The 26,431-nt window shown below is 45.8% G+C and overlaps 1 protein-coding gene across 1 annotated transcript; it reads left to right on the top strand.

The window, feature by feature from the left end:
- The first annotated feature begins 469 nt into the window (after positions 1-469).
- Positions 470-26,164, top strand: LOC119391785 (uncharacterized). Its single transcript, XM_037659436.2, has 6 exons — positions 470-594; positions 2,900-2,932; positions 3,814-3,923; positions 23,837-24,021; positions 25,703-25,750; positions 26,057-26,164. The coding sequence occupies exons 1-6, from the start codon at positions 506-508 to the stop codon at positions 26,162-26,164; spliced, it is 573 nt and encodes a 190-aa protein (XP_037515364.1). The 5' UTR covers positions 470-505.
- The last annotated feature ends 267 nt before the right edge of the window (positions 26,165-26,431 follow it).

Raw genomic sequence — 26,431 nt, 5'->3', positions numbered from 1 at the left:
GATTAAGTGTGAAGATGGGGGCCAAGGTCAGCTGAAAGCGATCTTTCTTTGTTCCTATCTCGCACCATTTGAGGTCAAAACTTCCATGTCGGCCTTCAGGTAGGAAGTGACAAGGGGATGGAAGGAGGGTGGTTGTGATGTCTTGCTGGGGCCGCATTGTTATGCCCCGTGGGCTGCATGCGGCCCGCGGGGCGCAGGTTGCCGACCCCTGATTCATAAGACCAGACCGATGGAGCACTGGGGATGGCTGGGTTACGCAGGCTATTTTCAAAATGAGGGAAACCCTAGACGCCTAAAACACCGCAAGAAGAACGAAGAAGCACAGGGCGCGTTTTTCATGCGGTGTTTTAGGTGTTTAGAACTTCCCTCATTATGATCCATTTTAATAAAATTCATTGCCGACGTTCTTTCCAAGCGTAACGGCGTGGCTTCCTGCTGGTTATTGTGTTTCGCAGCGAACGTCTGAGAGGAGGAAAGCAGCGAAAGGAGAAGAGGCCCAACGGCCATGGCTTCGGTCAAAGAGGTGGTGGTGCCCAATCCCGCCCAGTCCGCTGGTGCAAGCACCAGCGACACCGTCAGCCCCAGCGCATACACGTGAGTGTTTTCGTCGGCATCTAACCTGCGCTTCCTTGGTGTCAAAGCACCACTTTCTGCGTAAATATACTAGCGTGGAGCTTCTGCATATTTAGTAGCTCATTATTTAGTCGCAGATTAGTTTCATGCGGTAGCTTTGAAAATGACACCTCGTTGGTATGAGCTTTCAAATGAAGCGGCGGCTAGTAGGCACCTAGCCTTTATCGCATTTCTTTATCTGCGTCCCGGTCATTTGGCAAAACTAACGTATCGACTGGACATCAAACCGTGTATGATATCGCACACACGTTCACAACGCACATAGAAGTCAAGGTGTATCTTTAGTATTTTGGCGGTATTGAGTCAGCACAATTTTCTGAACCTTGGTACGGTTAATGTCTGGCCCCCGGAGAGCTAAATGCACATAATTTTTACTGATTAAGCACTGCATTAAGCACTTTTTTCTATATTTTGCTGCAATTTCGCCACTGGTTGCTGATTGTTGAACTAATCCTCTGTTAAATTTTTGTTAGGAGGTCCCCCTGACAGTTCTTACTTTGGGACCTCTGATTGTTCAATCACAATGCAAAACGAATGTATATCAAAAATGCATATATTTTGTATAAACTTCAACATGCTTCAACTTCAACAACATGCATTGGACGTGTAGATGCCTTACAATGTACGACGTCACATTAAGTTGATACGTCAACCTAAAAGTGGCGTCCCTGCCTCCATTTCTTTAGACGCGTTTCCCCGCTTAGCAGACATCTTGCACTTAGGTAATTATACAAATTAGCTTGAAACTTCCCTTGGTGAAACTTCCCATTGTGAAAAGCCAACATAGCGAGCGTTTCTCTCGTTGTGTCCTTTTAAGAAATCCTGTTTGGAGACGAGAACGTTCAGGCGCTTGGCGCGTATTTCACCATGCTGAAGATGTCCTTAAGTTTCCTTCATGCAAGGCAGAGCGTTAAGATGCTTGGCGCGTTTTCACAACGCTGGTGGTGTTCTTTAGAATATTCTTCGTGCAAGGCAGCGCGTGGACACACGTGACGCCTTTTCACAACGCTTTTAATGTGTACTCCAGTTGTCGTTCAATCGCATGCGCGGATAAGTAAAGGAACTCGCACTTTTGTCCAGCAGGTCACTTTGTGTCCGCCAACACGAAATATTTCAATGTGACCATAGCGAGTGCGCTGCTTCCCAATTGTTTTTCGCATCGTCGGTAGAACGTATTCGTATGATTCAGTTCTGTTCCCATTGGTCAAGCATGGACGCCTGAACTTGTCGTCAAGGCACCAGCTTTCTGGTCGGGGGCATCCAGTTTCAAACCCCATGCAGCCTCGGAAAGAATATTTATTTTTACTTATTTATTTTTTGGTACCCACCAACTGTGGGTGAGGAGGACCTTCGCTTGAAAACAGCAGTAGAAGCCGTCTGGCTATGGTTGGTTGGGTCGAGGACCTACATCAATGTCGTTGATGAGGTGGATATTCAACATGCTGTATACACGCACATTCGCCAGAATGCTCCGAATGTCTTAACGCGTTTGCTTCCACGAAGGAAACTTAAGGATACCATAAACGGTTAGTGAGCTTAGGAGTTCGGTGGTTGGCCTTCAGTTCTCATTCCGCCGTCGGAATAGCTTTGCTTATACTTATTCGCTGTACATCTCTGCTTCACTGACGTCGCTCACGATTGACGTCCGATGGTTGGTTGGTCGGCCCAAGTAGCCCGTAGGTAGCTCCAGAAATGTGCATTAAAAGCACAGTAACGACTAACATAGACTTTTTATCTATGCAATTCAGTGATGCTCTCGCACATATAATTTAATAAAGACAGAGTTACCGTTGTAGGCAAATGTGGCGAGTGCTCACTTCGGAGTCAATGTGCGAGGCACTGATACTTTCTGCCGCTAGACTTGCGGCATTTACTACGCGCTGTTTGCTTAGTCTGAGAGTGTCCCTCGTTGCTGCAACCGCTCCCGTGCCACTTCGAGCCTTGTTGTTCAGCTCTTTGGTTGGTTCTGCTCTCCATCGTGAAGTTCAGTAATAATGGTACTGTTATGCTAGTGCATTTTGGTTGAATCTTTATACCTCTGGGTGATAGTCACCCCCCTAACCACTACCGCAATGGCGTCAGACGATTGCAGGTGTGCAAAGGCACAAAAGTAACCATAGCTGAATATTACACGGTTCGAATGGTGACTCTTGTACGCACACACCTGCCCCAACTACGTTGAAATCTGCATGCGCTAGGGAACAAGTACCGGTAGCCATAGAACTCAGTCGGTTGTGCGCAATGAAGCCTGTGTTCTGTTTTGCAGGAGGCAAGTCGTGGAGGTGACGCCAGAGTTCACGTAAGCGCAAGTTGACCTTTTGTGACCGTTCGAGCTGCTGACTTGCGTTGGTTTCCACTCATTTTCTTTGTGGTGACATCAAGACGACTATGACGTTATTCACGTCGAGCACACCTTGCTACCCGCGTTTTCCTTTGTTTTAGTCGGGGTGGACGCGTCCTTCTTTTGTTTTCTCTGGGGCATCTCTAAAAGGGTGGGATGAAACTGAGATTGAGATGGACAGTATCTGCTCAGACGACGTGGAATCACAAATGCATCCTTATAATGGCTAAAAGCATCAAGCGATAAAGCCCCGTAACCACTGTGCCGCCGGCAGCTGATAACACGTGACTTGGCCTCACCTGTTGATGATAACAACGATACGTAAACCAGCGTCGAACATGCACATGCAGAACCAGGGGCGATGTGCGGTTATACTGACCTCCACCCAAACTTTGTGCCGAAGCGCTGGTTTACTTGACATTCATATAGTTATCCGGGATGTTACTAGTACTTCGGTCTTGAGAAAGAAATGTTAAATTATTATTTAAAAGGAGGCGCGAGTGCATAAAGAACTCTCCGCAATATGCACGGACGTCTGACTCGGGTCTAAATGTGAAACCATTCAAATCTGTCATTTACCGCTCAGTAGGACGCAAATAACTTGTTAGTATAATTATGACAGATCCTAAGTATCCGTGTAGTCATCAATAACCATATCAGTCATGCGGCACTCCTTCCCACTTTTTTGTTTTTTTAAGAATACGTGATTTTTTTTTTATTTTCGTTGGAGTCCTCCTGTGCATTCTTCTCATCCTAATTACCTTGACATAGTGATTTATTGCTGTGTAAATGGCGTGCACATTGTAACTCGATAACCACCCACTGCAATTCTCCTGCAGCTCGGTCACCAACAGCCGCGAGCGCTTCGTTGTGGTTGCGATGAGCGCCTTGCTCCTGCTAATCAGCTGTACGCTCTTCGCCGTCCTCTTCACGCTGCTCTCAGACGACAGTGAGTGCTCCTCTACTTTTCGCTGCGCGACGTTAATTTGCACATTGCTACAGCAATTTTCTGAGTTCCATCTGAGCTGTATAATTTTATCACCGAGTAATTCTAGGACTGCAGTAGGGTCACCTACAGGCGACAGCAATCATGCCTACTTGACAGTGTGATTCAGTATCCGAGCTTTAAGTCTCGTATACAGAACGGCGCCCTTACGTTGTATGGTTCCTTAGGGATGAACTGAATTTACGTAATTTCAAAAATCGAACACTATGTCGAGATAATCGCTCAATACTACACTGCGCCACAAGCGCTACACTCCATCGTAGGTTCAAGCTAATAAATAATAAAAAAAGAATCGACCCCAAAAGCATAGACGTATCACTCACCGTTTCGTTTAAACACCTCTACACGCAGATAACATTGCGTGATTCACGAGAGATCCACACGGGTCAGAAAATTTATATTATACTCAGCGTATTGTATCTCATGCAAATACCACCCGGTAGCCCAAAAGTGAACTTTATTCTATTTATTAACTGCATAATTTAGGAGGAAAAAACAACGAACCTATGATATATGAAGGGACCAATTTAATCACTTGTTCTTCTGGAATGTTCACGACGATTTAAAAACGTAAGTGTTACCGTTACAAAGACAAGATATTTTCAATAAAATTTAAGCGTAATGAAGAATAAGGTAGCATTGTCTTAAGCTTTTGGATAGAAAGCAACTATTTTTGAAAAAATGTCTGAATATGCGACATTTCATAAAATTTTCTATATTTGCGATTTTTTTATCTCCTAAGCGCTAGAGTTTCGAAACTTGACGATCTGTGAGAGCATAATTTGTTGAATAGTTTGTTTAAATATTGCCTCTATACCAAAAATAGATATCTTATAATGGCCTCAAACTTCAAATTTGGCGAAAGGTAATTCTATCGAAAAATGAAGATAAAAAAACCCTTCTTTGATTTTTCTTAAAAATTCGTAAACTGACCATTGCAGACCATGGAAACAGAGTACAAAGAAGCATACTACATTATATTATTTGCATCGACATTACTGTGGTTATACGTCAGAGCTTTTCGAGGATGCACTGAGGTGGTAACATGAGAAATTGGGATGAAAAAGTGGGTATAAGCTTGTTACTCGTGTGAACGTGAACATAGCAAGAGAAAAAAAGGTAGTTTTTGTCACTGTGACGACTACTGATCTATAAAGGCGCAATTCTGAAGCGCATCGCTTAGCTTTAATAGGAAACGCAACACAGAGTGAAACAGTCGCAGTCCATTCGTGTATACTTGCAGATCAAGTGATGCGTTAAAATGCTCCAACATCAGGGTAGGGCCTCGGAAGATAGAGCATAAGCGCTTGGAGTACCCCTCTTCCTAGCCGAGAAATGCGTAAACAAAACCGAAACGCGCTCAAAAATGCTGCATGTTTTGCAGGCGACCTAAAGCAGTGCGTGACACTAACAAAACGCGACCATCACGAGCGTAGCCGGGGGGGGGGAGGGGGGGTCGTTCAGCTTCCGCTCTCCCCTTCGGAAATTTTTAATTTTGCATGTGTATATACAGGGTGTTTTTTCCTTAGAGAATACAGTTTTTTTATAAACATTGCATGACAGTGGGGCTCCTGTCATTTTCGCACACGAACTCCGCGTCCAGGCGCAAATACTTTGCCGCCGGTGAAATGACACTGTGGAGACTAATTAACAAAAAACTCGTTAATTAACTTCAAAAATCAGAAAGTTGTAGTGCATGGTAATTTATGGCGTACCTATTTTTTTTTAGAAATAGGAAGACTTGCACGCAGATCGAGGTATTCATCGTCAAATTTGAACGGCAATATGAAAACTGTCGGCGCCCGGCGCGTACGAAGCGTGACCCCTCTGTTACGTCAGACCGGAACTACCCGTGACAAGGAAGTGGCGAATTTGGATGAAGGCGCGTCACGGCCGCACTTTTTCGTGAAAAGCGGCAGGTCGCCTCACTTGTCTAGCGTGTCGCATTACGCTTGCGCGTAGTGTTTGGCGCTGTTTCTTTCGAGCTGTGCGCAAGAAAACCGCAAAATCAAACCTTTCTTTCTCTGGGAGCATAAGAGTTTCTCACAATAGTACCTAGAGGGAAATCTGGCGCCACCTTCTATGCGAATTCTTAAGGGGCGCCGCTACCACGATGGGAATGACGGTGTATGTGCCTGCAAGGCTTGCGTTGGCTGGTGCTGCGCGGTGGTTTCGGCTAAAAAGCGGATACGATTTTCGCAAATAAAGCTTCTCTAAAACAAAACTTTTATAAACGGATCGTATTCACGCGTATTATATTCTAGAATAAAAGTCACTGAAATGTACGGCATAACGAAACAACGAGAGAAACAGACGACAAGCAGTTGCAGAGTGAACGCTGGCCTTGTCGTCTGCCTTCGAAGTATAGCGGCGGTTCGTTACTTTTTACGCTTCACAAATTGTATACCGACGCAGAAGTTTCTGGCGTTAATAAAACGCGTTTCTGCACCGTGACCAGAAAGAAATAGCTTACTACGTGCTCCTTTAGTACGAAATCAACCATTTTGACTCAATAACGCGTTTGAAGCCAGATGCGTCTTCAAGTGTCCGGGCTTTTCGTGAACGATACCAATCCGAGCCAAGTCCGAAGCTCACATATCCCAGCATTCCCATGCGTACAAAAGCTCGCAGCGCCAGTTTTCCCTCTAGGTAATTGTAAGAAACTCTGTCTGGGAAGCATAAAATTCAGGGGCAGCCACTGCGGCACTTCTTCTTGCAAAGAGGCGAAAGTTTTTCGCGCTTCTGCATAGTTTAGGAATAAAATAGATAAGCACCACGGTGCATCGCACGCACGCAATAAGCTGTTTACTTCTGTATTTCAGAATGCTTGGCGACTTTCTTTGGTCGACCAGAGACTGCTGCGGCGCGCCTTGATTCAAATTTCGTCACTTTCCTGTCACGAGTAGTTCCGGTCTGACGTAACCGAGACCGGGCCGCATTTCCTGCGCGCCGGACGCCGTCAGTTTTGATTTCGCCCTTAAAATTCGTTTAGAATAACTCTAATTACGCGCAACCTTCATGATTTCTAAAAAATGGGTATGCCATAAATTTGCCACCCTCAAGTCAATAAATAAAAATTAATTAATGGGTTTTGTTAATTACCCCATCGTGATTGTTTAGGTGCGGAAAAGTGTTTCCGCCTCGACATAGTGTCAATGTGCGAAAAGGACAGGAGCACGATTGTGATAGAATTTTATTTAAAAATCTGCATTGCCTAAACAAATTCCCACCATATCCACGAAGTGAATGATGTTAGAAGACCTTGCTCGGAGATAATCGGGTGAATGTTCCGTGCAATTCCTCTACTGTCATCTCAAGACGTGACACGTTGTTATAGATATATCGCATTATATACACACTGTCTATATATTTTACATTTGATGCAGTATATACACAATTTACAATTTGATGCACAAGCGGTCGCAGACCTTGCGGCTGGGGCCGAACGTGTGGTCGAGGAAAGCGCGCTTCATACGCGCGTCGGCGCCACCAACTTCAGGTAGCGACCGCTTTCGGCGCTTGGCCGCTGCATCCGCACTCGCACCTCTTCGAGATTCTCTTGCCGCCGCTTCCGCGCTGCTTCGGCTTCGCGGGCTTGTATCTCTGGGTCCGCACGACGCTGACGTCTCTCTTAGGCCTCGCGAGCCATCACCGCAGGGTCTTGACGGCGAGCCCGCACTGCTGCTGCCTGCGAGCTCTCACCGCCGCTGCCTTAGCTTCCTGGGTGTTCATGACTAGTAGCGGTAGCGAAGTGCACTCAGAGAGCTCCCGGCGAAAAGAAAGGAAGCGCGCCAAAAGCCAGCGCTTTATATAGGCTCATCTAGTGAGCACTCTTGAAATCAGAGTCACAGCTGCGCATCTAGCGGGAGCAATGAGAACTAGCGGCTACGGCGATGGACAAGCCCCGAGCATAAGGAGCAAGCTCCTAAAAGCACGCTGTATAACGCACAAATACAAGAGCCCGTCATAGCGTAGTTTAGCGCAAAAAACAGGCAACAGACGAGTGAAGGACAAGGACACAGCGCATGCGCTGTGTCCGTCCTCTCACTCGTCTGTTGCCTGTTTTTTGCGCTAAACTACGCTATGACTGACTCGTTCCAACTCGCCAACAAGCAACGTTGCTAAGTTACAAGAGCCGCACGAAACCTACATATATAGTTGAACCCCCCCCCCTCCGACCAAACATTCCGGCTACGCTACTGACGACCATAATTTGTGTCGTCGAGACTTGCTTAACCAAGCGTGCCGAGAACGTATGCCTGGAAACACGCGGCAACGATTTCCACTGGTTCTTAAAACCAACGGTTGTAGATCGCCTGCATTTGCATGCAGCAGTTTCCATTCTTCAGCTTTACGTCCAATTTCGCCACCATTTAAGACGCTGACTTAATCACTGCACAGCTCGCGCTCTTATGTTGTAGAGCGTGGCTTGGCACTTTACAAGGCCATCAGTACAGCATCAACGGAAAAGACTGGCACAAGTGACGGTTGCCGGAGCGGCAAGATTGCGACATGCGGCGGTGTTTTTCCCGTGCACGCCGGTATCGAGAGTACCAAGCACATTCCATTTTCCAAAACAGGGGTGGCCGGCGGAAAGCTTTCCAACAAGCAGCCTTTCTGGGCAACTGCGATAAAGATACGGTTGCTCGCAACTTCAGCGAAAAACAAAACAAAAAGGATATCGTGTGTATAGCCACATCTGGCGATAAGCAAACGAACAAGCGTTTCTTTAAGATAAGGGCTTTCAGATGGGCCAAGAGCGAGATGGGCTGCTTTCCGACGGTCCGCCGGCCACCCCTGCTTTGGAAAGTGGAATGTGCTTGGCAATCTCGCTTTCGGCGTGCTCGTGAACATCAGCGCCGCGTGTCGCAATTTTCCGGCTCCGGCCACCGTTCACTTGTGCTAATGTTTTTTCCGTGGAGACTGTACCATCACAAGAGTTCTTGCTACGTCCCGTGGACCACATATCAACAAAACCACTTTGTTGATATGTGTCCTTTTGAGACAACTTCTACAGCTGGTACTTATTCTTAAAGTGACTGCTGGCGCCATCAGAAGCATAGGTAACATGCATGTCAGGCTGTTGTTTTCGTTCATGCAGTCATGGATTATTTCTAGAAGAAAGCAAGCACGTGGTGCATCATGGCGTGTATTGTCACTGATGACGGCAAAGCTTTATAATAATAATATTATCTGGCGTTTAACGTCCCAAAGCCACGATGATTATGAGAGATGCCGTAGTGGAGGGCTCCGGAAATTTCGACCACATGGGGCTCTTTAACGTGCACCTAAATCTAAGTACACGGGCCGCAGACATTTTCGCCTCCATCGAAAATGCAGCCGCCGCGGCCGGGATTCGATCCGGCGACCTCGTCAGCAGTCGAGCCCCAAACTTTGAGTAGAATGCTTGCTTGTGACGACACAAGTAATATATACTTCGTTTTTTTTTGTGTGTGTGTGTGTGTGCCGACAATACGACTGTACCTCGTTTGGTACAATGGCTGTCCAATTTTCGCGAAATCAGAGGAGAAACGCAGGATGCTTTTTGTTGATTCTCTTTGCCATCACGTGTTGTCCATGCTTGAATGTGCCTTCAAGCACATTCAAGCATGGCCATTGTAATCATGGGCAATCCACTTTACAAACCATACGCTGAGCTCTTGCAAAAGAGCGCTTGCCCGTGCTGTATTTTTGACCAGATATCCATTTTCCCACACTGCATAGGCTACCTCCATCTCTCCAGAGATGGTCAAACTTGAAGATGTCAGCATTTTCTTTGTCACGTGGTTTATTCACGTACAAACGTGAAGGAACGACGAGGAACGTCGAGGGGCCAAAATCCAAGCAAGCGCAAGCTCGGGTCGCGTGGCTACCACTAACGCTGTGGCTTGCTTTCTTGGCTGCTTCGTCGTCGTCTGTATTGTTCACTACACTTTGCACAATAATAACAATCGCCTAGGAAACAATCAGTTGTAGACGAGCTGCAAAGACATAGTTCCTTGGTGTAGTCACCGGTGTTGGCCATCTACGAGATGTAGCGCAGAAGCACATTCTCTTGCACTGGCACAATAGATACAAAGACAAACTTCTGTTGTGAGGCAAAGAGAACCCATTTCGGCCGCAGGGAATAAAACGGCGAGAGTCGTATAGTTGTATCAGGGTTAGCCTCCTTGAAGAGACGGCAGGCCTGTCGCACCGAACGGGTCATAAACATTTTGGCAGCATTCTCCTTCTTTCCGTCAATCGAAACAGATACATCCTTTTTGTTGGGACTGCCGAGAACATCCATGCTCATCTTTAGTATAAAACACACCTTTCCGATGTCTCTTGGGTTCAGCCGTGGCCTTTGGTGCCATATCCCGTACTTCTCGCGCAGGTGTCGCGATCTGTATAACATGTAGGCTGACAAGGTTCTCGGAACTCGATTCGGCTCCGCAGGAAGGTGAACAAGCGCATTCGCTCTTCATAGGAGGAGCACGCTTCGTAGTCTGCTTTCACGTTGCTGAACCATTGGTGCACACGCTTCATTTGCAATCTGAGGGTTCCTAATGGCGTTTAGACACTTTTCACACTCGCCCTACAGCTGCTATGAACTTGGTTTTGCTGCTCTGCGAATACGACTTGTCAGGCCTCATGCGTGCCGATGCTTCAGGTGTGCTTTACGTGTTGCGCTTGGCTTTCGACTTCATCTAGCTCTTGTACAACTTCCTCGGCCGGTTCAGCTGAGGCGGCGTCACAAAAAGTATTTTTTGAGTCATCTGAAGCAATTTTGGCAGACCTGGTCGTCGTCATGTGCACTGCGGGCAGCTTTCGGCAAGAGCTCTTGCGGGACATAGAGGCCGATGTTCTCAACCCTGCGGAAATTTCTTTGATAAGCTATCTTCTTTTTGTTTAGCAACAGGTACGCATTTAGCTAAAACTGCTGCTTTGGCGAGTTGGTTCATGTTTATGACAAATTTTGCCAGCGCAAAAAGACGGATCTTTTTTAGATGCGAAGCAGCTTTTGCTCGGGGCTGTGTCCGGCGGTGGTGGTGGCGTCCGCGCTCCTATGCGCATGCGCCTACTCTCTCTCCCACTCTCCTCCTTTGCGCAGGTGTTCGGTCGCCTTCTCTCCTCTCCTACCCCGCGCTGCAGCCATGGCGCAGCCTCTCCTCCCACGTGATGCAGCCGCGTCGCAGCCAAATACAGCCTGTAACCCACTCTCCCTCCCACATTTCATGTGTATATAAGCGCGTGCGCTCGGTCGGCCTCCGTCATTCGCGCTTCGCTCCCGTTCAGATGAGTTGTAACGTCAACGTCGGCGCCACTCGTTCACTCGGCGCTATCGAAAAGCAACCCACAAACACAACGTAATGATAACACAAACACTAAATACAAATCTCACACACTAACGAAAACGCCGAGTGAACGTAACGAAAACTTGGTGTGCGCCCCGAATGCTGCTTCGCATCCCTCATGGTTCCCTTGAGTGGGAGATGGTGTAATGTTTTCACAACTTATTTATTGCTTTGAACGCAAGGCCTTATTATGGCGCGCATAAAAGCAACGGAAAAGATTACGAGATGAAATGCAGCGATGAAAAAGCCTCGTGACAACAGGTTGGCGAAAAGGTAACAGCGCAAAGGTGACAGCGCAGTTAAAAATCTTAGAACATCAAGCACGATCCCGATATACAAAACGAAAGTACAAAATATAAATTAAACCTAAAAATGACTGACATCCACGATCAAACCAAACAAGCCATGACAGTTACACGAGACAAAAATAAAAACGGGGTAAAAATGCTTGCACTGAGCCGCGCAAAGCTCGATACACAGCGAAGCTGATCGGTCTCATGCTTATTTATTGCTGCATCTAGAGAACTTGGCTGTAGCGAGGTTGAACTTGGCTTGCACTTCGCTGTAACGTTATTGAACTTTTGCTTGAACTTGGCTGCAACATTCTAAAAAGACAGGGCGTGCAAACACGGACGCAAGGAAGAAGTCAGGACACCACAAACGCTGACTAACAACTGAAGAGACGCACAACGGCTGAAAAGAAAGAAGGCACGAAAACTTATCTGCGCATGCCCATGCAACAGGCGAACCTATCAATCCGCCATGCGTGGCGGTCTACGTGGAAGATAACTGTTAAGGCATTTGATTTCATCTTTATGCAAGTTAATCGACGGGTGGCTCACGCATGCGCTACCACTATTCTTGATATGCCATGCTTCAATCATCAGGCGCGTTTCTTCATTTCTATGACGGTACAACACTGCGCATTCATCGAATTTTGGCGTGCACTTACAATCTCGACAATGTAAAGATAGATTAGAAGGTGAGCCTCCTGTTAGCGATCGCTTATATTCCAACAATCTGTGGTTAATGCATCGGCCCGTTTGTCCTACGTAGAAGCGGCCGCAGCTGAAAGGGACCTTACACCACACTCGTACGGTAATCAGTGAATTTGTTGGTGTGTTTTACGAAACAAATATCGGTCCGTTTCTTGTCTTTTACTCGCTCATTCTTCCTCTGCACAGCGGCACAAATCTTACCTAGCTTATTGGCAGCCGTGAAAACAACATTAACGCCGTATCTACTTCCTACATTCTTTAGCCTGTGAGATACGCAATGAATGTACGGTATACCTACGACACGTTTCTTCATATCGCTTTCTGCAACCATGCTCGGACTTAACGCAATAGACTTCTTTAAACGTTCAGCGACGATGGCCACTGCATCACAAGGATACCCTACATGTAAAAGACGCGTAACCTGTGCGTTAAAGCTATCACTCATTTTGTGCTCACACGACTTGGTGAGGGCTGATTTAAGGCAAGACATGGCGATGCCGTTTTTTACAACCTTCGAGTGCTTCGACGAAAAATTTAACAGCGGTTTCGAAGATCTAGGAGAATACTGCCAGCACACGTGGTTCTTCTGGAACGTTAAGGAAATGTCTAGAATTGTATTCCATTATTCTGAGGCACCTCTTTAGTAAAGCTCAGCTCACCTCCATTTAATTCAAATTTTTCGCTCACGGAAGTTACCACCTTTTCAAAGTCCTCATCACTACAAAAGATCAAGTAATCGTCCACATAACGAAAAACCTTAATAACCGAATTACCTAAGGCGCCTTCCAAAAGATTGTCAATCTTGCTAAGGTTGTGAGCGCGGAAAGTGAATGACTCTTCCTCCTCTTTACATATCATCATGACTTGTGCATCTTCGTCATCTGTATATCATCATCAATGTGATTTCGGCTCGAGGACGGCTGAATAAAGCGGTTCCTCATAAGTATGACGCTACGCGACGACCCGCGACGCGGGTATGACGCGACGACCCGAGCGAAGCTCCAGCGAGAACGGGCGAGAGGACTTGAGGATCGAAAAGCACCGTCCACCACTTATGAGGAACCGCTTTATTCAGCCGTGCTCGAGCCGAAATCACATTGATGATGATATATACAGATGACGAAGATGCACAAGTCATGATGATATGTAAAGAGGAGGAAGAGTCATTCACTTTCCGCGCTCACAAGGTATAAATCACTTATAACCGGAGCAACCTTAGAACCAATACATATCCCTGATTTCTCCACATAAACGCCTTCCTTCCAACCTACAAGCGTCGACTTTAAATACATGGAAAGGATTTCTAGAAATGCCCCGGTAGAAATACCAGATTATGGTGAAAACCGTCTGGTGCGCTTGTTCGTTTACATTCATTAACAAATTTAACAAGTCCTCATGCGGCAAAGAATAATACAGGTCTTAAATATCCATACTAAAAGCTTTACAACAGCCGGGGTTCTCCTCTGAGAGGAACTGAACTTGCGCGTGAGAATTACGCATACAAAAAGGGTCTGAAAGACTCAAAGAGGTTAAGCAGTTCTGCAAATAACTAGATACAGCGACTTGTCAGGTGCCTTGCTCTGAAACATTGCTCGAAATGGGATCTCGTTCTTATGTGTTTTGGCTGAAAAAAAAAACAATTCTAAAGTAAGTGATTTAGCCTTCTTGACATTACAAGCTATTCTCTCAAGATTATGTCTTAACAAAAGGTCGACAGCACGTTGCCTAACTACCGATGGCTTAAGTTTTACCGTCCTAAAATTCTTCTCTATGGCTGTTAATGCTTTTTCTGAGAACAAACTGTCCGGCATAATTACAAAATACCCTTCCCTATCTGAAATTACTGGCCCGAGTTTCTTCTCGGCTATAACGTTGTTTACCTTTTGGTTTAACTTGGCTGTGGCGGGGTTGAACTTATCTGTTACGGCGCATGAGACCGATAACTGTGTTTCGCGGTGTATCGAGCTTCGCGCAGCTTAGTGCAAGCTTTCGTTCTCGCGTAGCGGCAAGCCTTGCTTCCCCTATCGCGGCTTCTTTCTCGGGAGTGCGATTTAGCTTCGCACGACCCATGGCAGCGTATGGTTAGGCGCGAGCTGTACACTTCATTTTTGGACCAGTGGTGAGTAGTGGGATTTACCCATCTTCTGTGGCACTTTTGTTGAGCTATCTGTGGCCTTCATTTTTAGTGGACCGGTAGTGAGTAGGGATTTAGCTAATTGCTGTGGCACATACCCGTTTAAGATGATGGTAGTTTTTTTTGTTCATCGAATAAGGAACGATTTGCTAAACAGCTTCGCTGTTAAGAGAGCTATGGAAAAGACATATGCGCTGTAGGTAGTGTACTTCCTTCTTCAAGAGGGAAAGGAGGGGCCTGCTTACACATCTTGCACCAAGAATCTCAATTACGGCGGCCTCTAAATCTTCTCGAACGATTTGCTCGCCATGCCTGGCTATGACAGTGACTCCCTCAAAATGCGGGAGTAGCCACAATCGCGGCAGTGCATTGCTAGATGACTGCACGCGACCGCTGACAGGTTCTGCTGGTGCCCTCTACGACTGATATTAGGGCACCTACGAAAAAAAGGAGAATGACCTTATTTTTAGGTGTGCCGGTCCCATTCAGCCAGTTCCCCCGGGGTGGACTGTGTACTTCGTTCTGCCAAGCACTAGGCCGGAAGTGCGCTTGTGCCTATTTTACCGGTAGGTACTGGGCGGCAGCGATTCTCTGCTCCCACAGCAGCGGTGGATGCTCGACTATTTCACCAAGGCTGTGGGGGTTAAGGTGCGTGGGACCACCTTGTAGATGAGCACCCGTGAGTAACAGAGTGCCAGGTCAGGTACTCTAGCCCTTCAGAAAAAAACGGTGGGTTTCCGGTCGGCACTGAGAATCGAACCCGGTACCTACCGCAATAGAAGCGGACGTTCCACCATGTAGCCACCGCTGCGGTCAACTAGGGTGAAGATGATATATCGTATTAGCTTCCACAGGACTTGTGAGACAGGTCCTTAAAACTGCTAATTTACTAAAGAGTAGAGTCGGCTGGTACATGAAATCCCAGCTTCGAGTTTTGCAATATTTCATCGTGTCGGCGGTGACAGACAGATAACGGAGATCATTGGGATTGATGCTTGAAAAACCTCCACGACTTTAATGGGGAGAACGGTATCAATGAACTGCAGTCCCTATTGGGTCGCTTGATCGGGTCTCCGGTGTCCATTCTTTTCTTGTAAGAGCTTCAAAGTTTATGTAGATTGAGCGTGCGAGGTCGGAATCAGGAGATACGAACCGACCTATATCACATTCCTTAACCTTGTTGCCCGAGTCAAAAGTGGCAGTTTTATTTCTCCCAAGAGCGGAACAAGATGCTCGTCTCTGTGGTGTAAGATTCCAAGTAGGGAGATAATGGGCCCGAAGAGTACAAGTTCACATTTAGGAGGCCTGCGCTGGATACTGTTACTTTGTCTTGTGTGCGTGAGGAACCACCATGACATAAGTCGCAATGATTCACTTCCTGATGAACCAGTTGCGATTACTCAAAAGGGTGAGGGACTGTGGTCCCAACAGAAGTCGTAACTTGTCGGCCTTCTGAGATGAACAAATCTAGATGGAACCTTTTCTAGGAGGATGTAGCAAAACTGCAGCGGCGATCTCTTACTTACCTATGAAGAAATTGGACTCGACCGGCAAATTTGTTTCGAAACTGGCTTCTGATTGTTCGTGAGTTTTCGAACAGAGACACCATTGACTCAACTCTACGGATATATGATGTAGACTTACTCTGAAAGAAACCTTGTGAAATTTGGACTAACTGCTACCAAAAAATGTTTAGAGAACTGGACTCCATGGAAATGTTTTCTGCAGCTTCTCAGAACACGGGATTTTCAAGTTGAACTCACTTTTGTAAGTTGAGCCTCACTTGTTCCTTCATCAATGTCAGTGCGCTGAGACCTCTTGGGAGGTTGAGGGAAGTTGGGCATTCAAACAGTCTTAAAAAATCCTTCTCTCTGAAGCGTTTCAATTTGCTATTACCAGCCTGTGTAGCTACTGCACGGACAAGTTCTTTTCGCAGTGAGTTCCTACAAATTTCCAAAAAGACAACGACTCAGTCAATGAATCAGGAAACTGTCTAATTAAAAACCGTGTAAGAGGAGTCCCTGAAATTCTGCCCAAGGACGGGTTCAAATACAAGGCCTTCAAGTAGAAAGGCTCCAAGTTGGTTCGGCCCGGCGGTGGTTCTCGATTCAAGAAGGAACCTTGAAACAAAGGCTTGTGTATTGCGTGATTGAGCAGGCAAAGAGGCCAAAGAACACATAATTTATCATGTGATCCACGATTGAATGGCTCGCTTGGAAAACGGTTAGATCACTGGCTGATACAGAGCTCTTAATGTTAAAAAAACTTGGCGATTGGTCATTGGTTACTCAGGTCGTGAGTGACCATCTCTTGGTCTCAAAAGGAAGCACGTGACTTCTCACGAAGGGGACCTTTGCATAGTTGAGATATTCTGACATCATGGTTTCTTCACGGCTGAGAATTAGACCTAACTTTTTAGTCCGAGCACGAACCACACTCATGATAGCCTCGTTGTTAACAAACACTTGTCTCAGCGCTTTTTCCAACTGATTGCCGAAAAGTCGTGTGGGTAATCTGGAACTTGTGCTCACGACTTGGCTGTCGCCTTGTGCTAGGACGGTGACTTTAGTGTTGCGGATCCGTGACTCGCGTAAGATAAGGTTGACGAGAGTTCACGCCTTCTGTCTTAAACGTTCTAACCCGCCGGCTTGCCCGTCCCAAAAGAACTGGTTCTTGTCTGAACAAGGGAAAGGGACTCCACGATCAATAAAGTACATGGCGTCTCCTCTGTCCAGAAAGTAGACCCAAGAATTACAAAAAAACTCATGGATTCTGCATAACAAGTTTGGATAGTCAAAGAACTTTCCCATGACTTCAAAGACTGGGTCTGTGGCTGCCTTGCTCTGATTGTTCCACGCGCTGTAGTCTTAAGTGATTTGAGTAACAGACCCGAGAATAATCAGCCAGTCCTTGTCCATATGATGAGGTGAGCAGTTTCCTACAACAGTAACGTAATCGTCAGCCATGGTGAGGCCAGGAAAGAGGGGTTGGTAAAAACGCCTAGTTAGTCAGTAATAACAAAGTATTCACGAAGCTTCCAAGACAATAAGGCAAAAAATTCCCTCGAGTTTCATCTATAATTCTTTCGGTTTCCACCCGATGATTAGGTGATCCCCTTCCAATCCTTTTTCATCAATCTCTTTTGGGATTTCGCTAACCTTCGTCGGTGGTTAATTAGTGCGGTTTCTAACACCCTCTTAGAGGGAATGGGAGTCCCAGGGAAGCATCGTAGGTGTTGCAATAGCTCGGACCGGGTGATGGAGTGGCTTTTATCTCCATACATCAGACTAGGGTCTAAAAAGTCTGGGACTTCACATATCACCTCATCAGGTGGAGTTCATGCCATGTCTCCATAGTCCTCGAATTCGGACTTAGTCGGCCAAGTGTTGTTTGCTATGTGTTCATGAAATGGGAGATTCCTCATCAGTTTTGAGAGATCTACAAACCATCTTTTCTGTTTGCCGAATGCGACACTCAACACGCTGTGGGCTAAACCACTAGCCAACAGTTTTGCATATCCGACGTCGATATCTTTGACTTCGTGAACTCGCTCGTACAGCTTGCGAAGACCAGCTGTATAATCTATGAACGGATGGCCCCAGTGGCGGCAAGACCCATCGAAAAGAAGAATGGTCTGTACACTCTCCTCGTCAAGGATGACTTTCAAGAAAGGGAGGCTTTTAATCCCGTCTTTTTTTTGTAGTGCTTTGATCGCGCCATAAACAAGGGATTCGAAATCGTCTTAAGTATTTACTCGTGGACGGTATGTCTGACTTAGTATGATGATCCGGTGGTTTACGCAGGGCTCAGTCAGCTTAACGACTTCGAAGAAGGCGTTCCCATGTTTTTGCATGAGCAGCTAGCCTCTTTGCAGAAGTGATGAAGCGATTTCAACTGAAGTTTCAGTTTGTACTGGGGCCGCCCAACAAGTGCCAACTTTGAACAGGAACAGGCGGCAAAGAGATCTTAGAGCATTAGGACCATGCTTCTGTCTAGAAGTCGTCCTTGCTTTGGAAGAACCACAAGTTCTACGGTATAGATTTTGAGGCCCAAATGTGGCAAGACACCTTTTGCCACAAAGAACCCTTTCTTCTGTTCTTCTACAGACCACTCGAGATTAGTGCCACTTTGAGATGTTAAGTTTACACGTTCAATTGAATGCGAACTGTGAAGCACCAGACTCACCCTATGGCATATCCAAAACAACTCCAGCTCCTTGTAGGATTGAGTTTCTTATTCCAACCCTCTATCAGCAAAGCTTGTGAACTTGGTCAAGCGGCGATAACTGGGACTCTCAAATTTTGCCCATCTCGACAAGAAACATCCAAGAGCCTCATAGCATGGCTCCCAATTGAGGGACGCCTTCAGCAACAGGTCAAACAGGTTTTGGGTACGACAACGGGTTTTACCAAGAGGGAGGCTACCCACGAATGCCAAGTCATGAAACCCAGGAATCCAGACCAGGAGAGCCCCTCTCGCCTCAGCGCATTTATCGAATCTTGCTGGAATAGTTAATTCCTCGTTTGGGGCGGCAGTGGAGTGTCCCTTTTGAGAAGGTTAAGGGAGTGCTCAACTTCATCTGGAATGAGAGGAGAGTTTAAGTTGTAGTCTAGCTTGATCATCAAGACATTGCTAGTTGGTTCCGGCGCATAATACGACTCCCCTAGTCCGAGGTCAACCAAGTCAAGAAGGTCAGGCTCTCCGGAGGAGAGATCAAGTTGCTTCGGTTCATCCCAAATTTCTCCTTCGAGCACAGCATGATCATCAAACTCCCACATCCTGAACTTCCCTAGGAGGAAGATGAACACTCCCAACTTGAAAAGTCTGATCAAGTGCATTTTCTCTCTGTGCCGTTGTTGGGGTCGGATGGGAGAGATGTTACTTTTTTTCGAGGCTATAGTCGAGCCAAAATCATAACAATCAAAGACTCAATCTTCTACCGATTGTCCCCACTCTTTCCATGATTGGAAGGCCTGTTCCGGGACACCTTGTGGGGGTAGGTTTGTGTTACTCAGTTCCGCCCGGAGTATCATGATCACCCTTTGTGATTAAACGCTCCACGTAGAGGAAATTTGATAAATCTTGGTCGCCAACAATCGCGTCCCAGGATCCTGTTCAAAGAATCAAATTCCGTACTCTTGAGCAAACTCCCATCTCTAGTGAGGACGTTCCTCAATTCTGGGTGGTTCAGAGGTGGCTGCGATGGCTATTCTGAGGATTTCTGTCGGAAACTCTTTCCCTCTTTATAGAGGAGGGATATTTCGAATCAGCTTGGGAATTTAACTAGTTCCGACTCAAATGGCAAAATTGTTGTAAGTTCTACAATACATCTAAATAAGACATGATGGCTTTATCGTAGGAGAGATGTTAGTTTTTTTCATGAGGAAGAACTCTGACGAAACTGTCGGATCTCAGCTTCAATGGGTTCCACGGCATCCAGCTTCAGAGAGTCCAAGAGAGCGTCCATTCCGGCAGCCATGTGATCATCAATCTGCTTCTCAAGTGGGGTCTTATATCTCCAGTCTTGGAGGAGTGAAGCAACTGTTTCCTGGCTGAAGTGGAACAGAATGTCGAGACGAGTTGGAATCCAAAACATTCTAACGTCTCGACCGCTGGCAATCCCATGACGCCAATTAACCTGTATTCCTGCATCATATCTTCATCGGAGCCAGCATAGGAAGGTCTGTGCGAGGAGGAGGCCGCCTTGAGGGGTGTGTTAGCGCCTTGGCCGGGGCCTGTGGAGGTTTGTCCGGGAGAGGATTTTTAGAAGATCCCGCCTTTCCTGGGTCGTTGGGAGATGGGGCTGGTGTGGCCTGGGTGCTTCGAGATCGCTGACCGGCGGGTGAGGCGTCGGATGGGTTATATCCGCAATTCTTGAGTGTTTATTGAAGTGGAGCTCAATCGGTGGGAGATGATACAGCTGGACGACTCGTTCAGGAACTCCTACCAAGTACGATAAACGACCGCCTGCATCTGACGGAGCAACCAAAGGGATAGAACATTAGGGAAGAATTCCGGGTTTCGGAGACACTGAGAACGTCTTCCCCTTGCCTTCTAGAATCGGGAAGTTGAAGAGGGTGTCGGAAGCTTGAATAAATACTTTTTCCTGAATGCTGATTGCTCCAGACCCAGGGCTGTTAGCCGCGAAGGGGGCATTCAGACAGAAGAAAATTTGCCTTCTTCACCCGACTCTACCACCATTCCTTCATCGAGGACTGACTCCTGAGAGGAGACCTTCATGACCGATTTGGGTTCTTCGTCGATTGGATACCCGGTGGCGCGAGTTGACGCCTTCTATTTAGTGGCCCTATCTCGAGGCCCAGAGGCTTGCCCCTTATCCTTGGACCGAGTTCCGAGTGCAGCAGCAACCAGAGGGACCACGTTATCTGTTGTGACGCCTGTAGCAGAAACTGGGTTTTCAGGGCTGCCTGTCTCTAACCCTTCGTCCTTATCCATTTCCACTCCGCAAGAGATCCCAACTATATCTCCTGCAATGACCTTGCTGAGGGTTCTTTGCTATTCACCAGCACATTTAGCTTTGACGATTTTGTTCTATCTGAGAAAAATCTTCCGGTTGACTTTCTGACTCCATCTCTCAACTTATGCGACGCTTGCGTCGAAATTATAGGAGTTAGTTTTTTTCAAAATATCACAGCCTTGTGACTAGAAGAAAAGCACTGCCAATGTTGAGGATCCAAAGGGACCTCGAAGTTGCCGGAATGTCTTGGAGCTTGTGGCCAGTTCTTGTCAAGGACAGATGCGACAAGGTCTGTATTCCGCTTCAGGGCCTCGAGGACGATCCCAGGGAGGCCTTGCATTCAAAGTTATAAATGATTTGTGAGTTCAGCGCTTTGTGTGTGTCTCGATCCCTAGGTGTTCCGTCTGTATGCGCTAGTGAAATTTGTCATAAACAGGTATGAGCCATTGCCAGGCAACTAGCGGCCCAAAGCGCTGTTGGCATTTCCCTATGATAGACTATGCATGAAATCAGCACCACAAAAGTGACCCATCGTTTGTTTCTAGGTATTTCCCATTCATGCGACGAAACGTAAAACGAGTGCGGCTATATCCGCAGTGCAGATGCAAGAGCTGAAGTGTACTGTGTTCAAATGAAGTTCATAACCTGCTAAAATAAAGTGAAGCTTTGGGCTAGTTGGTAGGTGGGCTAGCTGGATCTGCTAAGATATTTTTCGCTGAAATTAGAGATAACCTTACCGTTGTCTACACTTTAAACCCCATGATCTAAGACATTGCCCCGAGATGGGCCGCGTAGTAATTAATCAGTTCCGCACGACTGACTACAGCAGACGCTAAACATTGTTCTGTTTGAGGCGGCAGCAGCAGCGTGACTGATTTTTAACATTTGTTATGCTTCGCTTGTTTCGTTCGCGGTCCATTCCCGTTTTAGTCCACTTAACCAAAACGTTTAAACCAGATGACTATCACAGCAGCCTCATTCGAGAGCGCCGATGATAGAGAGCTAGGCGCCATTAAATTTGGGGTCTCAAGACTCTACTTAAAAGCGAAATATTACACATTGTAGAATGTCGCGCTTGACACGGTAATTCCTATGTACCAAACCTGCCTTTTTTCTGCAATTATGCTCACATTCAGACTAGTCAGAAGCATATATCCACATTTTTATCCCGATTTATCACGTTATCGCGCCAGTGCATCCCCGAAAAGCTCCGACTTGTACCAACAATGTCACTGCAAACAAAATAACGCAAGATGTTTCTGTGCATTCTTTTTCCACGTTCTACAAGGGCCTGTTTACGGGATTTTACGAAAAATCAAAGATGAGTTTTCATAAATATTCATTTTTAAATAGGGTTAACTTCCGCCAAAATAGTAAGTTTTAGGCGATTTATAAAAATATCTATTTGCGGCACAGAAAAAAATAAAAGAAACTATTGAGCACATTATGCTCTCACGGGTAACCAAGTTTCGAAACGTTAACTACAATGGCCTAGGAAAAAAATCGCAAATACAGCAACGTTTATAAATTGCCGCATATTTATATATTTTTCAAGCACACTTTCCTTCTGTCCACAAGCCTAAAGAATGCTACTTTACTTCTCACTACGCATACACTTTACACGAAAAATGTTTTCTTTGTAACGGTAATATTTGTGTTCTGATATCATCGTGAACATTCGAGAACGACGGATGATGAATTTGGTCCTTCCCTAATAAACATGTTCCATATTTTTTCCCTCCTAAATTATGCAGTTTATATTAAAACAAAACGAAGTTCTCTTTTAAAGTTTTGTATTAAAACAAACTTCTGTATTAAAAAAACGGCTACCGGAGGGTATGTGCACAAACTATAAAATGCTCATTCAATCTAAATGTCCATTTCGGACCCTTGTCGATGTCTTGTGGAATCACCCAGCTCAGAACAAGGAGAAATGAGGGGCTCAATTTGAAACATTAAATTATACGAAACCAATGAAGAATGGTGGTTATAACAATACTGAAAGAAAAATATTTAACCTTACCTATTAAATTAATGAAGCAATGGAATAAGTAAGTGAATGCAAGTAGGCTACAAACCGTGTGGCTTCGCATTACGCGTGCGATGCCCTTACCACTAACAAAAACTGTTTTGTTGCCACTATCAAAATAGCCAGGTAGTTGCAATATAGTCAACAATAATGCGCAAAGTGGCAGTCGGTACAGCCTATTTGCACGGGGTACTCGGATAAGTAGCTGATCTCAGGAAATTCGTTTTCTTTCATAAGTGCGTTGGTGCTGCCTTAGTGTTTTAGTGTAGAAGCTAGAACGAAGCAAGGACGAGGACCATAATGGTTGACACAATGCGAACACTCTCTCTGCCGTCTTTCCATGCTCGAGGTTCTACACCAAAAAGGAAATACCTGCTAGCGCGCATATTTATCCTGTAACGATGTGTTCATGAAAGCTGGCACGATAGGTTGATGCTTGCATGTGTGATATTGTGTGGTAGAGGCGAGAGCTATTGTATAGTAAAGCTCATGCAATGTTTTTCTCTCCTGACAGTCTTTTCGCTACCAACGGTAGTAAGTAAGCATACAGAATTTTTAATATATTTATTTCGGTACTCGTAAGTAATGATAGCTCCATCTTCGTAGTTAAGATCGAGCGTGACGCTAGCCTACTCGCGCTTGTAATGCAACATCGGTTCACAACGTGTGCACGCAAGAACAGCATCAAGGGCTCGGGAGAGCCCCTGAAGTGTTCTCGCTTTACAGCTTGCTGAAACAACTCGGTAGGCGCCTGTTTGAAATCGGTGAAATTACTTTTTCGTGGAATACTTGTTTTGCAGGGATGCCACGCCAATTTGGGCCGGGACATGTGTTCGTTATTGCCTTGTGTGCTAACCATTCTTGCGGAATCTCGTTACAGGAACGCCGGCTAAGTCCCTGGAGACGATAATGATGTACACCGGGCGTTCATTCTTTCCAAAGGGTGGTCCATTCGTGATATATGAGCGAAGGTCCTACATTCCCATGATTAAAGAGCGAAAAAAAAAGTGGAATATGTGGAACTATGAATATCTGCACTCATTTAGGCTGGCTGCTCGACCGAAAGTGCTTTACAGAAACCTGCCCAGCACTAGGCAACCATGTGTGCTCAAGTGGTACGCGACGACACCAAGTTGACGCTCCGAGTTCATTCTATCTTATTATTGTGTTTTTTTTTTTCGAAAACATAAGTTGTTGGCAGGCAAAGCTACACGGTCCCTCGAAGATGAGTCTCTCACTGCACCTGACGGGTTGTTGCACTCCCTACGAAATCGGAGAACCCTTGACCAATCCACGATGTCATGTCAGGACGTCACAGTGGCGTCATGATGACCTCACATATTTGCCTGCCGACTGTGACACCAAATATGATGTCACCTGTGGTAACGTGATACGTTTGGACCGTGCTATGTTTGCGCCGACGGTCATTTCGCGCTTCATTAGGCATCTGAGGCTTTCGCCTTAAAAGTAGCCCATTGTATTTTCAAATGTATTGTACCAGATTTTACGAGGCTACTTTGAAACTGTATCAGGGTGTCAAACCGAAAAGCAGCCTTTATTGCGTTACATATAAATGTCAAACCCTGTGCTTTGTTCGAGAAAAGAGGCTTCACCCTTCGGTGAGAATTGTTTTGTAGAATAGTTTGCAGCACACTTAAGCTTCGCATTTAAGAGTGGAAGGCGATAGTTAAAAATGAAATGTAGCAATAGCGAAAGGAGGGACTCAACAGAGGAGACTGCTGGTGCCACCAGGAATTGCCAAAATCAATCAATCAATAATCAATCAGAATTTTATTTCAGTTGCAAAGACTGAACGACGCATAGTGGGTGCAGGCAAAACAAGCCATATATCAGGTTTGACAGGTGTTTGTACTCGGGCTTAGCAAACGTGGTACAAAAATACAGAAATGGAAAATATGCACGCGGTTCTCTTCCTCGAACGTCATAAATAAGCTAGTAATGAAAAAAAATGGCTATGACGTAGGTTTGTAAACATCAATGAATAAAAGAAAACACAATAAATATTGGCCGCGTATCTGCGTGCTTCGCTGCAAATGTCGTGTAAAGACGATAGAAGAGGCGCTGTGTGAGATATGGACGTTTATTTAGTGCCTACTGTTCCGTATTTCGGTATGTCGTCTGCAAAATCAAGTCGTCCCGGTTTGGACTTTGTCCCACTTACGTAGTCGATTCCTACTGGAGCGGCCCGTGCCTACGGGAATGTCGCACTCTGCAGCATGATACTGCACCTACTCTATCTACTGAGCAGCCTTTTCTAAGCAATGCGCAGCGCGAACTCGAGCGACGGGCTTCTAAATTCTAGCGGTAGCTTCTTTTTCGAGCTCTTTCGGAGATTACACGCTGTAATTGTTGCTTGTAGGCATCATCTATACATCACACCCGATTGTAGTTGTGTATAACTATCTCTTGACAATACGAAAGATGGGCAGTTGTTCGAGAGGCTTGTTTCTTTGTTAAATACAAACAGTGGAAACAAGTAACAAACCATGGAAAGGAAATAGATTACTTTTAACTGAAGAATAATGATAACGACCTGAAGTACACGAAACAGCGTTATTCGAAGGCTGTGTGTTCGGTTTCCACAGACGGAAATGGTGCTTTTTCGTCTACTTTCAATTTAGTTCGTAATCATTGATCTACAGTTAAAAACAACAAATAATGTCTCCTATGCTTTCCTTGTCTGTGCCTCTTGAGAAATCGCCTTCCCTTGACTTTTGCTTTTCAGCCCAACTGCCCGACACACAAGGGCTTCGCCATGGTCATCCCCAATGCTGTTCGTGGCGAAGATTACTCTTAAGTATTCTCGGACGTATATATAAGAGCACAACTGGTCTTATACGTCCGAGAATACTTAAGAGTTGGTCTTCGACCATCTGCCATATCAGAGGGAACGATGTAGGCTTTGAAACGCCCCAGAAATGACCTTTTGGCCACCAGTGAAGAAAAAACGTGATCCATGTTTTGTTCCTGCTTACAGGAACGAAAAACATTACGTGAGCCATATGACATGAAGTGTCGGCCGAAAGCGTCCGCGTGTTTGCTTTTAAAAAGCCTAAGCTTGTGTATGTTCATTTGAAAGGATTGGTATGCCCTGACTATGGCCAAGATTGCAACTCAAGCTGAACGTGAGAGCGGAGAGGACTCCAAGAGCCACGGAGCCCTGGAGTCTACACGCCCCGACCATTAGCAAGGTCCTCTTCGGTGGCCATCCAAATAAACTCTTATTTTTCATTAAAGTTTATTTCTCTCTCTCTCTCTCTCTCTCTCTCTCTCTCTCCTCTCTGTGGATCGGTCGGGAAGCTTGTAAGATATTTTTACTGCTGAATATGAACGGGTAATCTGGTGCTGTCCACCGTAAACAGTTCTGAGGGCAGACTTTCGAAAAAAAAGAAGCCTGCCAAGCCGTAAAGGTAGCGCACTAAAACGGGGTCACAATTGAAAAATTCCGTCAGAT

This window comes from Rhipicephalus sanguineus, chromosome 4 (assembly GCF_013339695.2).
Source record: "Rhipicephalus sanguineus isolate Rsan-2018 chromosome 4, BIME_Rsan_1.4, whole genome shotgun sequence".
Taxonomy (NCBI): domain Eukaryota; kingdom Metazoa; phylum Arthropoda; class Arachnida; order Ixodida; family Ixodidae; genus Rhipicephalus; species Rhipicephalus sanguineus.
This window is presented reverse-complemented; position numbering and strand designations above follow the sequence as displayed.

Coding starts and splice junctions, on each gene's coding strand:
- LOC119391785 (XM_037659436.2), top strand. CDS start 506: ATGGCTTCGGTCAAAGAGGTGGTGGTGCCCAATCCCGCCCAGTCCGCT. Junction 24,022..25,702: donor GGCTGGCTGCTCGACCGAAA/GTGCTTTACAGA, acceptor TTTGCTTTTCAG/CCCAACTGCCCGACACACAA. Junction 25,751..26,056: donor CCATGGTCATCCCCAATGCT/GTTCGTGGCGAA, acceptor TTCATTTGAAAG/GATTGGTATGCCCTGACTAT.